This window comes from Calliopsis andreniformis, chromosome 7 (assembly GCF_051401765.1).
Source record: "Calliopsis andreniformis isolate RMS-2024a chromosome 7, iyCalAndr_principal, whole genome shotgun sequence".
In the NCBI taxonomy this organism is placed as follows: Eukaryota; Metazoa; Arthropoda; class Insecta; order Hymenoptera; family Andrenidae; genus Calliopsis; species Calliopsis andreniformis.
Window position 1 is genome coordinate 10,239,809 of NC_135068.1, and position 23,151 is coordinate 10,262,959.

Consider the following 23,151-nt stretch of genomic DNA (forward strand, 5'->3'; position numbering starts at 1 on the left):
ATGACTGAAGCTGTTTTAGCAGTCTTAGCTAATTTCGAGCTCCAGCCTAACTGAATTTCAACTTTCATCCACAATTTCGTCATGTGGCCACACAGTGCCTCTCCTACCTCCGCCCCTGGCGCAAACAGCAATGGTGGGGCGAGAACGCTCTCACGCACACCCTGCGAGATACTCTGTCACGTTCCGTGCCTCAGAATCGAATCCAGTCGTGGATGAGAGAACGTTAAACCGGTTTTTATTTCTCCCCATTAATAACTAGTCCATCCACGCATGAATAGTCCACCAGGGACGAAGTAAAACCGTCTTCCTTTGGGCCTGAAAAACTCCAGTGTATTCGCAAGTGGTGAAGACACAGTGCCAAACGTCAACACTGTCATCGCAGAAAACGAGACTCGAACAGTTCTGAACGTCGAACCTTTCGGCGGTTCGAATCCCAGCGAACGAATTTCGAATCCTCCGAAGAGCAAAGAGAGAGTACTGCAAGGGTTCCAGAAGGAAAGTCGAATTCTATGACAGGATAATCGCCTCCTCGCGTGTAGCAAAGATGGCCGAGTCGAAGGAGCAACCAATCAGAAGGGAGCACGATTCGATGGACGACTTCGAGCACCTAGAACACGTCCAGGATGGTCAGTCCAGCCACCCTGAGGCCCCCACAGCGAAGGTACAGGAACCTCTGCAGAACGTGGACATGGAGAAGGACATGATCAATTTCTCTCTGAACCAGTCCTCCATGGAGCCAGACGACCCCAGGAAAGCGACCTTGCTGCTGCTAGAGTCGGAGAAAAGCAAGCCGGTCGAGGAGAGCAATTTTGAGGTTAGATCGAGGGAGCCTGAGCCTGATTTGCTGATGGGCAACATAGAGGACCAATCAGAGGTGCTCTGCGCCCAGCCGGTCGGTAAAAAGGAAACGAAACAAGAGACAAAGGAAGTCGAAAAAGAAGAGGAAACAGAAATTAAAATTCCAGAAGAGGAACCAAAGATCCCATCGATAGATAAGAAATTGGAGGATGTGTGCATCTTGCCGGAAGTTCGACCGGTTACGAAACCGATTCCCCAGGAAGAGGAAGTGAAGGAAACTAAAGTTCCAGAACAGGAACCGAAAGCCCCATCGGTGGACAAAAAAGTAGAGGATTTGTCGAGCCTAGAGAACATTCGATCGGCTCCAAAGCCGATTTCGAAGGAAGAGAAGAAGGAAAGTGCGAGTGATGTGGTTGCCGAGGCTGAGAAGAAAGGACGAGTCAGTGCACCGGAAACGGAGGAATCGGAATTCGAATCGGAAGTGGAAGCCTCGCCAGTTAAATGCTTGAAACCGGTGAAACAGGAAACGAGGAGGGATCGCGTGGAAGAGGTGGAAATCGCGCCAAAGGAGATCTTCAGTAGCATGGGAATCGGTGAGTTGTGGTGTTTTTTGTGTCTAGACAAAGTCTTGTGTCTTCACTTACTAATAACACTTACTAACACTTACGTGCACCTAATACTGAACATTAGTTGTATCTTTGCGCAATGAAACGCAACAAAGCGACCAAAGTGCAGAAGAGGGGACTCTCAGCTATCACTTTTGCAGTTTGGCCGCCTTATTGCATTTTTTTTTTTAAAGATATAGCTAATATCCTGTATTAGGGTACACTTACTCTATGAAAACTTGTGGAGAGTACGTAAATGTGTGATAAATCGATTCCATACTTCGCACTAACTTCTATGTTTCTCATAATCCAAATATCCTAGGCGCATTCAACCGATAATTTCGTCGGTCTAAAAGCCGATTACAGCCTTAACAGAATTTTATATATCGATTGTCTTCTTATCCATTGGATAAAAAAGAGGAATTATTCAGTCTGTAGTCGGCCCTTAGTCCAACCAACAAAGTTTTCGGTCAAGTATTCTAAAGAGCTGGTAAGGTTGCATCTGATAAAAATGTGGATCCATATGGTTACAATAGATAGAATCGCCTGATTTCACACGCACTTTCAGGCGTAGCGTATTATTGGCCAAACTACTCCTAACTACTAAGTGAATCGATACATCCCCCTTATACGGAAAATTACTACTATGTTAAAATGTGTCTCGAGTGCAACCTTGGCAGCCTTACACAGCACGTCTATATTTAATCTGATAAGAATTTCGAGAAATAATATGAGACGAGCAGTACAGTTTTTGGGCCTTCTCCAGGGCCCAAGATTTGCATAACAGGCAATGAATCACAGTTCACCTTGGACTATCAACTGTGACTCACAATATTATTCCAGTATTATTTAATAGGACCCAATCTGCCATTTTACTTTTTGTTATTATATCATGCTTTACAACTTGGAATTCCATCTTTTATTTTCAGAGGACCGCCATTTTTTCATTGAAATTAAACATTTTTTTTATAGAAAAATTTATGTTCATATTTTACCTACATGTTTCACACAGTTTCAGAGTTTGTTACTGGTTCATATGTGGACCCCAGAATCAGAGTGTATTAAGTCCACTTGTTTGGGCTCAAGATATGTGAACCCCCTAAAGATGAATATAACCTAACCACTCTGCTAAAAAAGTGACATTCTTATCAACCATCTCTAGATTTTAAATCCATCTACCTTCTCCTGAAGGTTCTCAATCTAACGTTTAGTTTATCCCTTCGACTTGTCTGAGGATCGTGAAACTTAAACTGTTAACCTGTAAATACGTACCAAGAATATCATCTCCCCTTTCTTCATTTTTGAACGCTCGTAACCGACGTCTCCCATTAACGACCTCCAAAGTCTCGAAAGCAGAAACGATTAGTGCGATACGTTAATTAATTTAGCGTCTTCGCACGAAGTGAACCAAGCTTCCGCTTCGCTACAACGTCATTGCTTCCACGAGCAGTAACGATGCGATTAATTATTTCAGACGCGTCGCTATTCCTTTTCACGGCGCTTTTTTTACCCCACGGCTGGGCTTAATGAGAAACTGATCCGCGGGAAAATGACGCGTCGGATAAGAAGTTTTCTTTTTGAACGCATTCCACATACTTAACGAAGCATTCATGCGTGGGGGAGAGAACGTAGAATATTTAGGCTCTGCGCAGACAGAACTACGCACCTTCGATTTAGGTTTTGCGCAGGTAGAACTGCGCAATCTTTGGAATCGCGATCCACGACTGCTGCGCATTTTTGGGGCCATAACGATTTTCCCGCTGAAAAATATTCAGACACTTCGATAGACCCATTTTACAGTATAATAAATATTATATTAATTTTCAATAAGATTTACTGAGATTTGGTCATATCACTATCATATTTCACAATATGGGTTCTCGAAAATGGTAGAATTTCTGCGCCATTTTCTTTTTGTTGCGATAAGTAACGGTAAGATTTTACTGATTGCATATTCATGATTCTTCTCGTTAACTCAATTACCAATTACTGTCTTATTAGGTTAACATATTCTGATTCGGTGATGAATAATCATTTTCAAAAATCTACGTTTTCTCTCAGCTTCTATTCATAAATTATGCTGTTCAAAGCTACTTAACATGAAGTGTCGACGATCAAACGATAGATTATCCATTTCTGAACAATGCAAATATTCATATTTACTGAACTATACATGTGTAACTTTGTCTTTTCTGCGTCGAGCGATATTTAGATGTGACTACACATTTTCAGTATCTTGTTTTGGGATCAGGTTCATAAATTGCGAAACATTGCTGCATGTTGCACCATAAAAAACAACATGTGTACACCTTGCAACGTCGAAGTCACCCGTATCTTCCCTCCATATTGATCCGTGGCACAGGGATACCTTACGACCTCTTTTGGTTGAGCCAATGGGAACATCTGGTTCATGGGAAAATACAGTAACATGAGGAATTTGTTTTTTTTATCGGATGATAAATATTTATTAAGGCCAAAGTACCGTTTTAAACATTGTTTTCTTCGAGTGGTTCACCGTTGCGGTAGACTTCTTATGCCATCCACTGGAGGTATTTTTACACGTGATTTCAAGGCGAAAAATTTCGCGTCTGACTCATGAATTATTTCCGATCGCTACGTGCTATCGTCGCGGATCGCGTCACATTAATACCGACTTTCTACGAGGAGATACAAAAATAAATTTGTAAATATAAAACCTTCAACGAGTTGTACACGTACTGTTTTTCAAAATTTCTTGAATCTTAAAAAAAGGCATTTTTATGTACATTAGCTTCGAAAACATAATTTCCATATTTCATGGTATTGTTATTTTTATCAATGAAAAAAAAAAGATTGAAAAATTAAAAATATGCACGCTGAAATATTTTAAAGAAATTTGAAACTTGGTACATAATTCAGGAACTTCTACGTGACAAATTTTCAATGATGTGGAGGTCGAATGAATGGTGTATTAAGTATAACTAAATCGATTATTGTAGAAAGAACGCGTGCTGTTCTTTTAATATGACATTTGAAACTCCCGCCAAAACAAAGTCACTGTCGCCACTGTCCACACGTTGCGAGCGGGAAATTAAAAAATTGTTTCAAGATGTTTAAATTCTTTTAAAAATATATGAAAAATTATTGTATAAATTTAAAACAATCAGGAAACGAGAAGAAAAATTAACTATGGAGAAAAGCAGTATCTACGAACAATATTTTACTGCTATTTTGCACTAAAACAAGACAATAAAATACTCAAATTTGTCCAATGATGCATAGAAACTCAATTTCTCATTTCTCTGTAGTTATTACCTTTTGCTATACTTGGGCAGTGCAGATGTACAGGTACCCAAAGTTGAAAAATAATTCCTAGATTCCCAAATTTCAAATTTTCGCGCCTTGAATCTTCAATGCAGCCTGCAGCGCCACGATCGATTCAAAATCTCCCCGATCCACCATCACGTAGCGCCACCTGGCGTCATACTGAACCCTCAAACCCAACGAAGCCAGTGGCGCCACCAATCCACCAACCACCTAACCAAACACTTCCCCAGAAGCCCTATCAGCTCCCCAGAGCGTGCCAATCGCATCTCCCAGTGGAGGGGATGTATCTGGAACTGTCCACGGGTCGATAGTAACCATCAGTCCTCTTCTCGTCTCGAACTTCCTCGTGTCGTTCGGGAGCCACGCACTTTAATCCACGGGACAGTTGTTTTCCCCTCGATCCATTCTTCAGTCCCTCGCGCGCGGCAAGCCCCAGTGTCTTGAAATCGAGAAAGAAAAGAGATCCAGTGGTTTAGCCCAAAAGGTGAAGAGGGTCGAAGAGAGTTTGTGGTCCGAGGAAAGTGCGTCGTTCGCGCTGTCAGCTTTCGGACTCCTGTCAGGCTAGCGCTCGAATGCGATTCGCCCTTGGCTCGATCGCGACGCAAGGTTAGGTGAAAATGGAAGCGGAACCGGCGGTCTGCCCTGCGAATTTGCCCGCGAAGGACGAAAGCACCGTGTGCAAGAAACTCTGCTCCAGCGTAGCCAATGGCTGCCCCTGCTTCTGGAATATTCTTGACCCATGTATGTTCGTCTTTTCTTCATTTTCATTCTCGCCGATTTCCTTCATCAGACTCGAGAACTGGCCGAGGCGTAAGAGGCTAGCGTTGCTCCGTTTTGACATAGGGTGCGCGAGGCGATTCTGGATTGGTGGGGCGCTCGCTAACCGGGCCGATCTCTCTATTGAATATACCCAGGGGCGGATTTCACCCTCCTAGTGGCAACTCTATTTCCATAAGAACTTCTTTCCCCCTAAGAATTATCGAGTTTTTTTTATGTCAGACTAGCTATCTATTTTTTTTATTAAATATACTTAGAGACGGATTTCACCCTTTTAATGGCAACTCTATTCCCATAAGAATTTTTTCCCCAAAAATTATCTAGTTCCTTTTTATGTCCAACTGGTTTTCAATCTTTTTATTAGATACACTTAGAGATGGATTCCACTCTTCTAGTGGTAACTCTATTTTCCGAAGAATTTAAGAACTTTTTCCCCTAAAAATTATTTACTTTTTCTTATGTTAGATTGACTTTCGACCTCTCTATTAAATATTCCATTCCTTTAGTGACAACTTTGTTTCTAAAAACATTTCGTTTTTTAGAGATTATTGAGCGTTTTTATGTCAGGCTAGTTTTCGATCTTTCTACGAAATATACCTAGGAGCAGATTTCATCTTTCTAGGGATAATTCCATTTTCATGAAAATTTGATTTCTTCAAGATTATTGAGTTTCTTTCTTAATATTCAGCTTTCGCCCGCAGATGTGCTTGTGCGGTTATTTTTATTACTCAGCTCTTTAATGTTGAAGCATAATATACAGGGCGTTTCAGAAGTTCGTTTTTGAGGAAATTGAGTTTGAATTTTGAGGACGAGTGGGGCGATAGTTTTGGGGGTTTTTGGGGTGAACTGGGAAAGAGGAATGCTTGTAGCTACCAATACTGCCCAGCTATGGAGAAAGGTAGTAACTACAGAAAAGTGTGAAATTAAGTTTTTTTTATTAATATTTTATGTTTTATTTTAGGGTAAAATAGTAGTAAAGTATTTTTAGTAGATACTGCTTTTCTGCATAGTTTGGCAGCATAGAGACCACAGGCTTCTATCCAATATACTAGGTTGTGGATTTTTGTCTGTAGGGCGTCTCAACTTTTATCTGGACCCCAGAGGCAGGGTGTATTAAGTCCACTTGTTTTCTATGAGAAAGGGGAATGCTTCTAGATTACTATAGAGGCAGGCAATGGTTGGTTAATGTTCCCCTTTCCCGAGTACGCTTCAACTACCCAAAACCTGTACTTCCGTACAATTCGAAGTCAATTCTTTAAAAAACAAAGCAAAGTATCAAAGAGTTTTATTCTAGTTTTTTTTGTACTTATATTTTTATGTAAAATCACTAGCCAGTTCTGAAGCACCCTGTATATCTAAACTCTAGAGCGATGGGAGATAAGTCTGAAACTATATAAAGCGATTTTTTGGTCGATTCTAATTCATTCGATTTGAGTAATTGAAACATTCAGCCGAAATAAAATCTTAGAATAACCCAGACCTAACCTAGAACTCTAAATATATGAGTCGTTCACAGGCCAAAATGATTACCTCCATTTTTTGAATTTTTTTGAAATTTCAATGCCAAAGCAGTCGATTGATGCTTAACTTTTGTATTTAAATTATTTTGTTCTGTCGAATTAATCAATTTAGCAAACGAGCGACTCATATTCCTAGGTGTGATATACTGTATCTAAAGAATATGAATGATATTGAATCATCGTTTAGGTTCACGCGTAGCGTCATTTAATGCGTCGTTACTTGGAATGCTTCTTATGGGAGGAGGAATCTAATATTGATTCGTGTGACGTTTGAAACTAAAACAGAGGAACTATTTTTGATAAAAACCCTAGGAATACTTAAAGTGGTTTTCCCCAAATTCCAAATTTGTCACATTCGAGGTATTCACTGTTTCTAAGAAATTCCCCCAAAATATTTATTTTCGTATATATTTTAAATTTGATGTTCGAAAGTCCTAGTTAAAACCATTTTGGGGGATAAATATCTGTGAAATGAGGATTTTGGAAAATCCCCTAGGCTTGCACGGTTTATACAAAAGGAGTCCAATATTCCTAGGGTTAAGAAAGTTCAAGATAGATCATTTTGGTTCATTATCAACACATATTCATTTACATTAACGTTAATTTAATTTTTTTTATTCTCGTAATATTTTTTATAAATTTTGAGGAATTGATAAAGTGACCTATTTTTTGTAGCAAAGGTTACTGTACGCAGTTGTGAGAGACCGATAAATTACTAGGGTCACTATTGTGGTTGTAAAAAAATGATATAGGATTGTATTAAAAATATAGCTTACTCACAATGCCAAATGACTTCTGTTGAAAAAACATTAGCAGTATCTTAATATATCCGTCTTTATATGCGTTTAAAACACATTAGGCTTACACATACGTGCCACAATACTTGATATAAGTAGATATGTAAATTAAAAGGAGACAGTGAAAAGCTTTCTAAGCACTATTTTTTGTTTAATGGTAGGAGAGAAACACATTTCTTTACTTCATTATCATAAGTTTATCTAACGTAGCACTCTCTTGTAATAGTTTCGAAACAGGTAGTCTTTGCTATCCTTACCTTATCTATTATCTTATCATTTTTCTAGAATTTTTCACATTTGTTTTAATCGACAAAACACAATTTATAATTTCTTTCAAGAACCACATGTTTCACAAACAATCTTTTGATTTACATTTTTAGGATTATCAGTCATCTAAAATCTAGGTTTTTTTAGTTTTCACTAAGAATTAATTTTTGATAAGAACATTTATCTCCTGCTATTTGTTATGTAAATTTCTATGCTTGTCAATTATTTGCATTAAACATAAAAACTAGAGGGACAAATAGATAATTGCATGGCCCCGGGTGCAACGACTGTCTGACATGCGCAGTAGAAACGCGATTTGTAAGTGGGTTATTGATCGGCCAGTATCGGTTTTTATAAATATATTGCAGACTCAGCATTGAAAATAGCGATTTTTGAGAAAAGAATGAGACATTTCATTGAGAGAAGAATGTAGATAAAATAAATCGTGTCTAGGGAATTTTCTAGGAATTATTTCTCACATCTCCATCGATTTTTAGTTCACATTACGCTTTTGAAATAAATTACTCAATTTATCACTCATTTGGATAATACTTGACTCCAATTTGACTCATTATCATGAACTTCGACGCTATCTTCTCGCTTTAGATACCTTATCTGCGACTTATCTGCGAATTATCTGCGCGTATACTTTGTACTCTCGTTTTACTGTCAATAAAAATTCCAAGGCGCAAAAAATTTCTAATACATAATGTGGTTTACTCTAAAAGGAATTTCAAATTTTCCACAGATGCCCTCTCAGTGTTCTATATTATAAAATTCCCTAGAACAAAAATGTAAGACGATTAACTAATCGCTCTCGATCTTGCCAGCGATCAATTAACAAAAATCGCGAGCTATGCCTTACGTAAGACGATGACCAGTGATTTTAGTTATCACTATATTTTACTCTCGAGACGCTGAGTATGCTCAATTTTCTCTTCATGCTATTCTGTGTCTCATTCTAAACGAGTCATCGTTTTTTGCATGTTTTTTGAGTTTTCATCGGATGATCTAGCGAGGAGTGTTCGATTGTGTTATTTGTCGAGATCAATAAGGTAAATCACGCGCGCAGATTTTAAGCAGATTTGCCTGGCCGAAGTGTAGAGATATAGAGATAGAAGTCGAGGTCAGCGGTTGCGTAATACTCGACGGTGCGCTAATTACACAGTGCGTTGCGAATCGATTGCTGAGAATTCGTGGCTGAATAAAAATTTGATGACTTATGTCAGACATGATGGCCCGAGTTCTTCTTTCGGTTTTTACTCGAATAAAATAGACATTAACTTCGAAAGTGGGATCCTATGCGCTATAGGCTCATTGCTAATAACGAGACTGTAGGGTTCACATGTGCAACTCGTCATTCATTACACAGAGTGGATGGGAAATGTTACTTTTCCTTGAACGACTCTAGATTAAATTGCACTCTGTGGTTCTCAGTGATTTTTTTTTGCGGTTTCTGATTTTTTGTGGTTCGTAGGTGCTTGGCACTTTCCTACTTTCTAAAAACATGTTAAACGTTACGTCACTGAGATTATGAAGAAAGTTCACTCGGTATGAGCTCGTGACTTAATCTCAGAATTTTTGTTCGATGTAAACTCGCACTTACTCGCGAGTTTATAGAGATTACTGTAAATATTGTAACACTGGTAGACCTTTATACGAACCATTTATTATAAAAAAGGGAAGACTCCATTAGAAAAAAGTTACAATGTTACGACAAGTATTATTTTGGCTTACTTTATTCGTAAAAGCCAAAGCAATACTAAAACAATTTTTAGTTAATAAAGATATCATCGTAGTAATAAACTGGTAATTTAATATATTTAGTATATTTATTCCTACTAACTAGACTACAAAATATTATATTGCAATATCATACATTTTACTAAACCACTGTACTGGTTACTACAGTACTATAAGTGGCTAGACTACAATGCTAGACCATCCACTGTACCTCTGCGATAACACACCCTGATTAGACTTAATACAGTCGCGACAATGATATCCCAGTACAATAGTTCACTTCCATCAGCACAGTGACGATAGAAGCAACACAGAACACTGTACACTCAAGAAAACCATCATCCCCCTCCCCTTCATCGAGAACAAAACGTAGTCGTCCTCTGTATCTCATTCGTTCATTTCATGGATCGTAGAATAGAAGTAAACACAAACTTGAAAACGATGGCGAACTAACATAATTCGATTCTGTTGTTTACAGACGCATGGTTTAACCCCGAAAGACTGAACCCAAAAGGTAAGAGCAAGTCTCGACGTCTCGATGTTCACCCGCTTCTTTTATTTTCATTTTTCCTGTATTTCACGCTCGCTGCACCAGCATATTTGTTCAGTCCTTTCAAGACCATGTATCCATTTAGCTTTAAGTGTCGCATTTATCATATACAGGCTGACCCACATCATTTTTATCAAACATCGCGCGACGTCTCGTCGTGCAGGAATCAATTTTCCAGTTTCGAAGATACGCGAGAGCTATCTCGGTATCTTCCAGCGGCGTTGAGACAAGTTCAATAATCTGCAGCGGAGATAATTCGAGACCAGAGAAATTCGCTGCTAACTAGTTACACATTACGCTCGATGTGGATATTTGCTCGAGGCTGACTAAAGTCCCGTTCGATTTCACAGGGACCTTTGAACCGAGCAGCAACTTCCCGTGGAAGATTACGTATCTATTATTAATCGTCTCGACATTCTCACTTAATTACTCGGCTGCTTTTTTCCTTCTTTTTTTAACGATGATCTCTTGCAGCAGTAATCGAAAGCGTGAAATCACTCGACTTTGCCTCTCTGTCAATGAGAGTACGCTTCTTGCGAGATCGATATTTTCAAGAAGTGCTGTTTCACGAAAATAACTATGCCTCTGTGGCTAGCAGCTAGAGTCAGCGATGAGATCTTTGAACGGACAAGATCAGATGCTAAGAAGCCACTTGCTCGTACAATGGGCTGCTTTCACTGGACTAGCTGACAAAGCCACGCCTCATTTGCTACCCCTTTGTGCTCCAATATATTGGACGTTTATTTCGTTTTATTGGGTTGGCACGCCTGTCTTTATTTTTGGAAGACGCCAGGTTTTACTGAGTAACATTGACACCTTTAATTGCTGTGAGAGTGTCGTAGCATTTATGTACCAGTGTTAGTATTTATTATGTAAAATGTCAGTGAAACTGGCTACTGAGCCTATGAGGAGGAAGCTACGAGACTATCAAGAAAACACTGTACAGTGTTCCTCGATATAGGTTCTCTACTCACTGATAAATTGACAACTTGGAACCCCATTATGGTAATCAACTCCTGCTCAAGAATTCCACTTGGGTATCCTCAAAAGCAGCTAAGTGGCAGTGCTCTGAAATAAAATGCCTCCACTCTAAGTAATTTCAAGCTACACTGAATGCAACAACAAGACTGTAGCGAGGGAATGCTGTATCACGCAAGGGGCATCGATTCTGGGTTCTCCCAAGTGCCAGGCTGCGCCTAATCCCAGCTCCTTTGTTCTTTCGATTAGCAGCAGAATTGATTCGCTCGAACCTGCAATGGGGAGCAATCAGCGAGCGGGTCAAGTGCTCGGTGCTCGACATAGAAGAGGCTCTCGTCGAGGAGCTGCATCCAGGACAATGTCAGCCCCTAAATCAGTCTCAGCCTGAAATCCATTCGAGTTCACCGACCCACCCATGGGCTCACGTATCGTTTCTCTGACATTAGCGGCGCGTCTAGGTCCCCCTCTTCTTCCTCTGTGTTAGTCACCCGTCCTTGTTGGTGGAGACACGGCGATTGCATAACAGAGACCGTCTACAAGGCCCTAGACGCCGCCTCCGGAATCATAGTTTCTCGTCACGCGACGGCGTCCAGTTAACTTCCTTGACGACTGTAGATAAAGCTGGTGCTGTGGAGTGGCGTTGTCGTCTTAGATAACGAACCGCGGATACCTACAGTGTTTCCTTGCTACAGTCTTGTTGATACAACTGCTGAAGCTTGAGATTAGGATAATAGTAGTTAGTATGTACAGGCTTTTCGAAAACAGGTGTCAGACGCTTTAAGAGGTGGCATTACGTGGCAAAATAGGACAAATTAGTAAAATAATTTTCATGTTTGATTCAGGAAAATCAGTAGAATAAGACTCTAGTAAGATAAAAGAAAACTAAAATAAGCCCCTAGTCAGACACAGAAAAAGCTAGTAGAATAAGCCCCTAGTCAGATCCAGAAACTTCAGTAGAATAAACCCCTAGTTAGGTACAGGAAAAGCTAGTAAGAATAATCCCCTAGTCAGCTACATAAAAGCTAGTACCATAAGTCTAGTCAGGCGCAGAAAAAGCTAGTAGAATAAGCATCTGGCTAGACACAGAAAGTTCAGTAGAATAAGCCCCTAGTCAGACACAGAAAAAAACCAATACAATACCCTAAATACAATTTGGTCTTATTTTAACATGTAGAATCGTCCCTTAAAATTTCTGACACCTGTTATCGAACACCTTGCATGCATTTTTCTATTATTTACGTTTTATTCTATAAGCTACAATTACTTGGCAGAGGTACACTGTTTCAACCACTTTTTAGGTCTGCTAGCCAATCTCTTTCTTCAGCCAACAAAGGCTACACTAACAAGGAAATGTCTCGAGGAGGAACGCTGATTTTTTCATGACCTTTTGGACAGTGGTAGAGCTTGGAAAGCTAATGATACTCGGTTTTCAGGGCACACGGTTACTAGTTCAAGAGATATCTAACGTTAAAGTTACCAGGCCCATTTATCTCCTGAAGTGTGACTACGTTTATCAGAGGCGTTGGCTTGCAAGTAGGTTGTTCTTTTTGCTGTGGATTCCCCCTTGAGTGAATCCTGCGAACCCAAGAGTTTCTTTGAACATATGGTCCACGATTTACGGCCATTCTTTAACCTGTGTTAATAAAATTTAAGCTTCTTACAGTCAAATATTCTCCAAAAAATTATAGACCAAGTCTATATCTATTCAGAAAAAAAGATGGGAAAAAAAGATCTTGAAAGACTGCTTCCACAGGAGTTGCACTAATTAATTACAAGCTAGCCTGCCTCGAAAAACGAGTATCACTATACCACTTCAGTTTCTCAAGCTCTAGCATCGTAGCAAAAACTCATAAAAAAGTCAGTGCTAGTCTAGAGACTTTTCCTCCATGAAGCTGAAGAACGTCTCACGTTCTCGTCTCTCTCCAACCCCCACGAGGTCAGCCCCTGCTAGGTCAATCCTCGTCTCAGGTCCACGCCAGCAGCGACCGAGAGCAAAGAACGCAATATCGGCTCTAAAGCCTCCGTTTCCCAAGTCTCGGCAATAACTTCGATCTCATCTGTCCCCCAACGTTCCTTCCAGGGGCATGGCTCCTCATTGAAGCAGCCCTCGTCCATTCGAACACTCGAAATCAGCCGCGACGGAATCCAAAAAAGCCGGAGACGAATGGCGGCCGTTGCGTCTAAACATAGCATCCAGCCGGTTCGAGTTTGGTTCTCTGCCAGGGATCACGAGACCGAGGACTCTCGATTTCCCCGAGTGCTCGTCCGCAGTCCGATACGCACGGAGGAACCGCCGCGTCTCCGCGCGATCTCTCGTCGATCTTCCTCTCCCGAGGTGGAACCGGAAGCAGAGCCGCGACCGAGAGAAAGGGACAGGAAAAGATGGCCATCAGGAGGGAGGAACGTGAGTACAAGGGACAAATCGTTGATCGAAAGCCACCAGGACGCTGCCACCGGGCGTTGACAGACTGCCAAGGTGGCAATCCGCGCAGACGCCGACGTTGCACCACCTACGAGTGGGGGGTTTCGAAAAAGTTAATGATTTTAGCGGGGACCTCACGGAATCCTAATGTTAAGACTGTTTGAGGAGACAGGGGGAAGGACGTTGCGAGATGGTTGAGTTTCAGTTGGCTAGAAGAGGGAGATAGGTCTTGAAGAGAAATTTTGTAATGTAATTAAATCTTGGGAGTTCGAACTTTGAGGGAATAGCTACAATCTTTGAGTCATTCGAGTTTTGTTTTATCACAGTCTTCGAATATGAGAGGTTCAGGGAACAGCAGCTTTGGAGAGGAAAGTCGCCGGAGCGACACGAATGGACGAAACCTATAGGAATGGATGTAAAACAGAATTTTTTGGCTTCAGAACTTATATATCTAGATATTTTACATGGTTAAAAGTCATCTTCAAAACCACCTTCAAAGCCACCTTGGTAGAAAATTTTGTAATACTTCGAAATAGGTGAAGATTGAAGTCTTTACGATCACTCCTGTCGTGATGGTGCATTGTACTGTTCGCTTTGAAACAATTTACTTTTAGATTGGACGTGGGCCAACTCTTCGGAAGAATCACACTCTTTGTCACCATTAATTGCGGGTTTTGCTCGAAAATTTGGGGAGAGACCGTGGATTGGAATTTTGGAGGCGGTGCTGTAGGTGGAGGTGGAGGTGGAGGTATGGTGTCGCATTGCGTCACGTCGATGGGAAACAAAAGTTAGAAAAGTTCTTCATGATGTTATATGAAGTTCGAGTCTTCGAAGCTTCAAGGCCCAACTTTAAAGAATGAGTATTTCAAGCTAATATCGTATAAAGCTCTAGCTAGCTTTCAGGACTTGGACTTCAGTTCTCAAAGCCTTGTTTAACTACACCAGTTCTTCATTAGACAACGAAGTTCTTCATCAGTTCTTCATCAATTCTTCATTAGACGATGAAGTTCATCAAACCATTTGTTCGAGAAGTATTCTAACTTCTCCTCCATCTCAGCCATAACTTGGTAGCAAAAAATAGGAAACCTTCAACCTTTTCAATTATTCCTGACGATTCTTCCTCGCTTCAAGAGCAAAATCCCTAAATAATAGGACTAGCGACGAACTTCCAACGATGATACTGTGTCTCACATGTTAAACGCCGACGATCCCCAATGAAAGGGACATTTTCGCATTAAGTAATAATAACGGAACTGCCATTCATCATGCCGTCCCCCATGTGTAATTTTCCATGAGGGGAAGAAGTAGCCAAGGGGTGATAGGCCGAGGGTAGATCGTCAGGTGTATTTCTGGGAATAGCGAGGGGCGTCGAGGCAACGGCCGACGCTGCGACGCCGGGCGTCGCACTACTGGCGACGACTTATTGATTTTCCCTCGCCAAACCGCGCCCCCGACCCTCTTTGCCTCCCTCTTTTTCGTTTGGCACGTGAGGCCTGTCTTCTGTCTTCTATACCCTAATGTGGCTCCCATCTGGCCTAAAAGGAGACCGAAGACTGTCGAGGAATTTCAGGAAAGATGGCTTTTTGACAATTTTCAATAATGAATATGTCAGCGAGAGAAAGAGGATATAGCACTCGTCCACGTCAGCTGGAGGTTTAATATTCTCTTCAGCAATAGCTGCGTCACAGAACTGACTCACGCTCCTCCATAATTGCGTAGCTTCGTCGAGTCTTTCGAAGGCTTCTTTCGTTGTCCAGGTGATCCAAATCAAAGCAGTGTCCTTCTGCATAAAACTTCATTTAACATATCTGCGTAGAATCTTTTGGTTCTGTGTCTTACTACTTTGGAAATCGACCTGTCTTTAGTTCAGTTCGGCGTTCCCATTTTGAGGTGTTCCAGCTTGGGGATTAAAATTCTGACCTGGGGCCTGGGAACAATCTGTGGAATTCTGTGGAAGGCCCTGATCTAGGCCTTACCTGGGATGATGAAAAGAGTTTGCTTTCCTAATCGACTTGAGGAACAGCACAGGTCCAAAGTTAGCCCTTTTGGGATTTTTGGGAGCTCCTTTTGGTGTCTTTTTGGAAGCTAATCTTGGGATCTTCTTAGCGCTTGGGATCTCCTTTTTTGGAGCTTTCCTTAGGCTTCCTTTGAGATATGTAAAATGCACAGAACTACACGCTGGGACTGAACACCTCAAAATGTGGTTTTTGAACTTGTTCTTCGACTCATCAATTCAATTACAGATACACATCTCTCTGAAGAGATTTCAGGGAAAAGTGGTTTGTCCTTAAAATAGAAGACTCCTATCCCTCAATTCCCCATTTCCTTCAAGAAAAAAAAATACCTAGCTATGAAAGATAGGACCTAAGGTTTCTGGTGACACTTCAAACGCTCGCCAAGAAGGCGATAAAACGTTATCCGACTATGTCACCTCGTTCTCCTGTTCCTTCGCCTATCGATCGCTACTAATTTTACCAGACAACGAGTCTCGGAGTCACCAACGCATGAACGTACGATTCCACTGTACTCGAAGGCCTGCTGTTAGAACATAATTCGTTCGATAGGGAATTGCAACAGATGACATAAATTCGTTTGGCAGAATCGCTCGCGAACAGCGGTGGACTCTGATGGGACCTTGGGAACGGTTTAATAGACCGTCCTTTTTGGATTAGAGACAAAGCCAATGCTAATACAAATTTCGAGGATCCACCAGCTCTCTATTATTAGGTCGTTCATGGCTGTTACATCAGACGCTGACATTAATCACTGCTACGTTGATACTTAATTACCGCGGAATGTCTCGGCTGCTCGTGCACGTGGACACCTATCTATCAACCTCCCAATTACTTCAACGCGAATCTTTTAATTAACACGTTGCACGGGGTAATTGGAGCATCTGCTGATGGTACAACTTTATCGCTGATAGATTCAATAGCGATGGAGAACTATCGATAGTTGAAATATTGGCAGTGCTGACAATGGTAGAAATAGCAAAGCAGTGAAATGCTAACAATGGTAACAATATGAAGATTGTAAACTAATAACATAGTAAAAATGGGAAAATTGTAGAAGACAAATTGTAAAAGTGGTAAAATTGTGAAATTTTTGAAATGATCATATTGTAAAATGGTGAAATAGTAAAATACAGAGCTATCAATAGTTCTCTAAGACCCAGTGACGCAGAGTTCCTTCCACTCAAAGTCGATGTTGACCACTTCCAGGTTCGCCTTCATCTTTCTGGTTCTACCACCGCCTTCGCCTGCTCCCTTCCTCTTTTTCTGTTCCAGCTGGCTGTCTCCGTTCCTTCTTCCTTCTCCCACTTTGCTCCCTCTGTACACGTATGTCTCTCAGTGATACCATGAGGTAGTTCCATGTGTAGACGAACCGCCGAAAGAGGTGGCTGTAGCTCGTAGTTTCCTTCGCTTTCGAGCGTTTCTCTGTGGGTAGAGCTTGTTTGACAAAGATGGTGCGAAGAACTAATCCGAGGGCCCCTGTGGAAGACCTCCCAGAGAAAGGGCCCGGTGAGTTCATTCTCTTTTTCATTAACTTCTCCAAATGGAGCAGCTTTTTAGTAGTCTGCCTAACATATGGTTCAAGCACGTGGTCGCACGTGGTCTTGGTTCTGTTTGCATCTTTAATAAGAGAAAATGCGACGCAAAATTGGAGATATTAATACACCAGACTGAACTTGTCTCAACATCTACTAAATGTTAAAACTGGCAGCTAATAATCAGTAACCAAAGAAAAGACCAAGTTTCCACGTTTGAAGTATTGGAAAGTTTGAGTAATTGGACTGAGTTTGTAGTATTCTACGACTGTAGAGCTGCTGTGTCTTAGGTCACTGACATTTCCAGGAGATCCAGCTTGTCGTAGAGGCCACCCTGTATATGGATGGAATCCTCTTAGAAGATTGACATGAGTTTGTTTTTGTACACGATGCTAGATGCTTCATTTAATCGTCACAGTGTCATTGATCGCAAGCCCAAGGATATCTGAATGGTGTTTCTTTCTGTTTTAGTGGCAGCTTTAATCTACTGGCGTGATCCAAAGATAACAGGCCCCGTTTTTGGGGGCATACTTGGCGTGCTCCTCTCGCTGGCCTATTTCAGCCTGATAAGCGTCCTTGCTTATCTGTCTCTCCTTGTCCTTACTGGCACCATTGCCTTCAGAATCTACAAGACCGTCCTTCAAGCTGTTCATAAGACATCCAATGGACATCCTTTCAAGTAAGCATCCTGTTCCATTTTCTCTTCATTCTACGCTAGAAGAACTGAAGGAGTCGAAATGACCAATTCCATGGGTTTATTTTTTAATAGAATGAGACTTCGTTTCTCCTAGGGTTATAATACTGTTTTGGTGTTGGAAAAAGCATAGTAATAAATTGCTTTCGATTTCAGAGACATTTTGGAGCTAGACTTGACAGTGCCCGCGGAGAAGGTGCACGAAATTGCAGACGTAGCTGTTGCACACGCGAATGCAGCGGTCAGCGAACTTCGTAGGCTCTTCCTCGTCGAGGATTTTGTCGACTCCTTGAAATTCGGCGTCCTTCTTTGGTGCCTCACCTATGTGGGTTCTTGGTTCAATGGCATGACTCTGATAATAATCGGTAAATAACGTCGTAGCTATATTTTTTAATTAAAAATTTAGCTTTCCCCTTTTTCCTATGTCGCTAGACACAAGACACAGTTTTACACTGCTGTACGTAAGTATTTTTTAATACTTTCACATTAATGAAAGTACGTAAAATACACTTCATGCATTTTCAATAATCTGAAAGTGTCCAAACACGTATGCACAGTAGTGTACCTGTATTTGTCTAGGAAAGTATTAATAGGACTGACGTTTCGACGGAGTATTCAGCGTCGGGAACCTAAATTCGCGATTTAACGCGTCTCTGCCGTCACCAAAACGCATAATGGGGTCATTGTTCTCGTTGAGTAACGTCAGAGTCCCCAGGGTATATCTAGAATCATTCAACTCTAATAATAACCTAGAAAATTGCAATGAAAAATGCTTGAAAAATTATCCAGCCTCTACAGACATTTAACGAATCAATTTTATCGTCTTGTTACAGGAGTAGTCGCCTTGTTCACACTACCGAAGGTCTACGAAACAAATAAGGCGCAAATTGATCAGAACCTAGCCCTGGTGCATGGCAAGATCAATGAGCTCACGGCGAAGTAAGTAGATTTAAAGAGAGAAACAGAAATAGAGCAGCTCGAATGCAAATCGAATACAAGTAGGCAAGATCTCCTCGTATTTCATGCTCCAAAATTTACATATTTAACGCTTGCTGCTTCAGGGTGAAAGCCGCGATACCGCTCGGCAAGAAAGAGCCAGCGAAGGAAGAATAAATCCACGAACATGTAACCACGCGGGGCAAAGAACTTCAACGAGTTTGTCGGGCAACTAAGGAATCCATGCAGGGATGAGGAACAGAGAGAATATCGTGAAGGTCAGAAAACTAAAACGAAGAACAGTTCAGTGGAAAACGACAAGGGAAACGCGAAGAGGCGCAGAGAATGAAGTAATTTAGACAGATAAAAACGAGTGAAATACAAAAGTCGAAAACAAGTATAGTATATCTATCACGGAACGAATGATAACACAGAAAAATTCTTAGCGTTCTAAGGGTTTAATAAACGAGATAAAACTTTCTTCATTTCTCAAATTATCGTATGAAAACCAGTTATAAAGAGTCGCTACGATAGAAGCATGGCTTAAAAAGGAACTGTAAAGGAAAAGCATTGAAGATACTTAGGGGTAAAGACAGAAAAGGCGGGAAGAATCGTTGAGAACAATTATTTCCAAGAGAAGTGACCCAGAAGAGAAGGTAAACGAGACATTGAAATAGAACAGGACAACGAAAGGATCCCGAAAAACGTGTAAGCAAGGGGAAGCCCTTTTTTTAAACATTTCACGGCCCGCTGGATTTCATTGTCCGACGACGTCGTAACATTTTCCTTTTCTGGATCTGCACGGTGTCCCTGTTGATGGAAATAAGCGGAAAAGAAGTAACATTTAGCAATTACGTTAATTCGTTGCGACACGGGAGAATATAGAGTCCTTTAGTGTACTCTATACAAAACCATGAACGGTGCAATGCGTGTGTCTCTTAGGGGTTCCCGGTTTTTCTTTATTTTTCTTTCTTTTTTGTTTCTTTTCCTCGCACCCCCACGCCAATCCGAACTGATGTTTCTTCTTCAGATACAAATGATATGCGGCCCCATTAGAGTTAACTGTCCCTCATTTTCAAACAGTTGTTATCGGTAAGACAGCAGACGTAAGAAAGGAATAACGAGAGGTGCTTTTCTATGGACCTTTAACTCGCTTTCTAATTTATAGTTCTCCATCGTTTCGATTTTAGGTTTGCAAGTCTGGAATTCACAATTTGTTGGGAAAAAATATAGATTTTTTTTTTTTTAAGTGGAAAAGATTCTTCCAGACTGAGTTGGTATACAAATTTTATAAGCTCCGATTGAAACTTAAGTGGCATGAAATTATTTCAAGTGAATAACTATCACAGTGCACATACTGACTGTGTGGATACAGTGTTATGTGTCGTTCGGGTGTTGTAAAACAATTTGACAAATGTTGGGTTTTTTGTTTTCAATAATCTGGATCACATTTTGTTAAGGGAAACTGCTCTAAAATGATTTAGTTTAAAACGCGTTTGTTCAGACGTTTTTTGACTACTTTTCATCAAATTTGTATATTTTCAATTTTTAGGTGATTCGGATGGAACAGAAGTACTCTGTCATTTTACTTCAGTCTGCTATTTTAGACCAGTTTCCCGAGTTTTTATTGTTAGATAGTACTTTCATTTCCTTTCAGATATATGTAAATATATGTACTATTTTTTTTATTTGTACTTGAACGAGTAATCAACCGAAAGCACGGATTCCTTTAATAAAAAATATCTAAAATCTGCTCACAAGGTTTCATTTTTGAAAGAGTGCAGATAAAACAGTCTGTTTTTGCAGAAATCCAGCTAAATAATGAATGAATTCAGTCGCTTTTTTTAATACAAGACATATATTAATTGTCAGAGCAACAGCCTTTTGCCTTTCTCATTAATGAGAAGAAAGGTGACTGGCAATGGCTAACAGTAGTAACACATGAGATATTAACAGCCGCAATAATTAAATATGTACAATCGAGTAATGAATTCTCCCTTTGCTCAAATTAATTGCTTTAAACATCTCGTTTCTTTTTTTGCGATGGAAAAGCGTGTTGTATGCGTTCGTGTGTATGAGAAAAAAAGAGAGAGTGAAAGAGAAGTTTGAAAAAGTTTATCGTCTATTGTTAATGATGTTGCAAGTGTTGCACAACATTTATATTAAATATTATTGTATTGGTAATATTTAATTAAAACGTCGATCGGCTTTCAATACATTTACAAATTAATGTTTTTAATACAGTAACATGTATAGCATTTAGAACTGATCAAACTTCAATTGTATTATAATAATTGGTTTGCTATGAATTGAAAATTACTTTCAAAATAATTTTATTGTATTGGGGGATTACGCTTAGAGACCTGGAGGAAACTTATAAGTTCCAGAATTTTTGAAGAAGAGAAACTTAAAGCAAATGCCAAATATTGGTTCACTAAAAAATACATCTTTTAGCTATATTATTCTACATTTTCATGAAAGAATATTATTAATTAAAGAATAAAAAGGGTAACTAAAGAAGTCTTCTTTAGTTTGCGATATTTCTTCATAAGAATTTACAATAATGCAGCTAAGAAATGTATATTTTAGTCAAAAATATTTTTAGCATTCGCTGATAATTCTTTTTTTTTTTTTTAATTCACGAGCTTCTAAGCTTTCCGCAGATTTCTAGATCTAATCCTTTAAAACTATTCTAGTTACCGATCAGTAGTTATAATCTATTTATTAAGCAAGTTGATTTATGTTGCGTAGAATTGAATTTTATCTCGTTAATCGGTGACAGATTATAAATTGTTGTTTAATGAGAAATATGGAATATGACTGAAACTGTAATCAGAAAAGAAACTTTTCGCTTCGTATCTTATCTTTTGGATTCAGTTTAAGCCTAAATATGTTATCAATTGGAAACTATTTCTCGTTAACATAAACGTCTGGTTTGTCAGCATCCTTGTCGCAGAATATTTTACCGATAAGTGCATTTTTCACGTGAAGCTTTTTTTTTGAAAATCGAGCCTAGTTGATCAGTGGGCCCGCATATCAACCGAGCTCCCCATCATTGATCATTAACAATTCTTCGAAAGTGAGAATGACACAGCGAGTGAGTGTACGTGTGCACGAAAAGAAAAAAAAACGTGTGAAGATACGAAATAGCGCCGTCTGTTTTTTCCTCGGCGTTCTCGAAGATTTTTTCTTCGATTAATACAATTATCGCTATCACATTACTAAGTGTAACTATATGGTTAAACATTACGATGGAAAGTTGTTGGCTGATTTGCGAGTTTTTATTACAATAATATCGTTCCAAGTAAATCGACTGGTGCCGAAGTTGCGTTGAAATCTCTTAAATCATGCTCCATCGTTCAGCATAGGCACACAAGTAGTGCTGGCAGGTTTTATTCTTCGAACGTTCGAAGATTAGACTCGAGCTCCCATCACTACTTCCAAACTCCATTTCATTATTTTCGAATTTAAGGGTTTTCAATTTTTGAGTAAAAAAGAGACGAGTGTAAATGAAGCCTCTTGGAACCTTCGAATCTTCCAACGACTATCACTTTCATCATACTCATTTAAAAATACGTAATACTTTGCCATCGTGTGCTGTGCTTCAAAAATTGAATGCTTTTAAATTGCATCGAGCCGAGATTGTTCATCCTCTTGTGCTTTCCTCTAACGACGACATGATTTAACAGAATCTCAATGGAATGCGATCTGGTACCACTGTCGTTCTCGGCTTTGAGACGTGGCGTCCAAAAAGGGGCGACAAGGGATGGAAAAGAAACGCAAGAGAGTTGGATAGAAAGAAGATGGGACTTTTTCAGAATGCGACTTGTAATATGCGTATCGCTTATTGACGTTTTCATTATTGCATCTGCATCCGCACGATTAATTTATAAATAAATTATATTAAATAAGACACTAAATGGGGGGTTCTCTGTTTCCGGACCTCAGATTTTTTCAAATTATTCATTCTCTATTTATTATATTTGTTGATTTTGTGTATTCTTAAGAAACAAATTTAGATAATGTCAAGTCGCTGTTACTTTCCTTTTTTCTTATTTTTAATTAGACGATCTATAACCGATCTTTGTAACGAGGTAAAGTTGTTTTTCGGTTTCTTGCTACAGAACTTATTTGAAGAATTCTTTCTGAATTTTTAAGGTTACTTTTTTCTAGGTAATATAGGGAGCATATTATTACGCTCTGATGAGAAA

The 23,151-nt window shown here is 39.9% G+C and overlaps 1 protein-coding gene and 1 long non-coding RNA gene across 6 annotated transcripts; one reads left to right on the forward strand and one right to left on the reverse strand.

The window, feature by feature from the left end:
- The first annotated feature begins 187 nt into the window (after window positions 1–187).
- On the forward strand, window positions 188–22,860 carry Rtnl1 (reticulon). 5 transcript variants are annotated; one of them, XM_076381713.1, is made up of 6 exons: window positions 190–1,391; window positions 10,292–10,327; window positions 17,782–17,989; window positions 18,161–18,369; window positions 18,838–18,943; window positions 19,066–22,860. In XM_076381713.1, exons 1-6 carry the CDS (start codon window positions 545–547, stop codon window positions 19,115–19,117), a joined length of 1,458 nt encoding a protein of 485 aa, XP_076237828.1. In that variant the 5' UTR covers window positions 190–544; the 3' UTR covers window positions 19,118–22,860. The 5 variants fall into 5 exon arrangements, with proteins under 5 accessions (XP_076237829.1, XP_076237828.1, XP_076237830.1 ...); XM_076381715.1 differs by lacking the exon at window positions 190–1,391 and adding an exon at window positions 5,079–5,450; XM_076381714.1 differs by lacking the exon at window positions 10,292–10,327 and having other exon boundaries at window positions 188–1,391.
- On the reverse strand, window positions 3,226–4,904 carry LOC143181346 (uncharacterized). The gene is made up of 3 exons (XR_013002271.1): window positions 4,698–4,904; window positions 3,886–4,060; window positions 3,226–3,806 (listed from the first exon to the last, which is right to left on the reverse strand). It is a non-coding gene; the product is annotated as an uncharacterized LOC143181346 (long non-coding RNA).
- Window positions 22,861–23,151: the final 291 nt, after the last annotated feature.

Excerpts from the sequence above, each read along its gene's own strand:
- Rtnl1 (XM_076381713.1), top strand. The coding sequence starts at position 545 with ATGGCCGAGTCGAAGGAGCAACCAATCAGAAGGGAGCACGATTCGATG. Across the intron at positions 1,392-10,291 it reads CTTCAGTAGCATGGGAATCG|ACGCATGGTTTAACCCCGAA; the intron begins GTGAGTTGTGGT and ends TGTTGTTTACAG. Across the intron at positions 18,944-19,065 it reads ATCAATGAGCTCACGGCGAA|GGTGAAAGCCGCGATACCGC; the intron begins GTAAGTAGATTT and ends TTGCTGCTTCAG.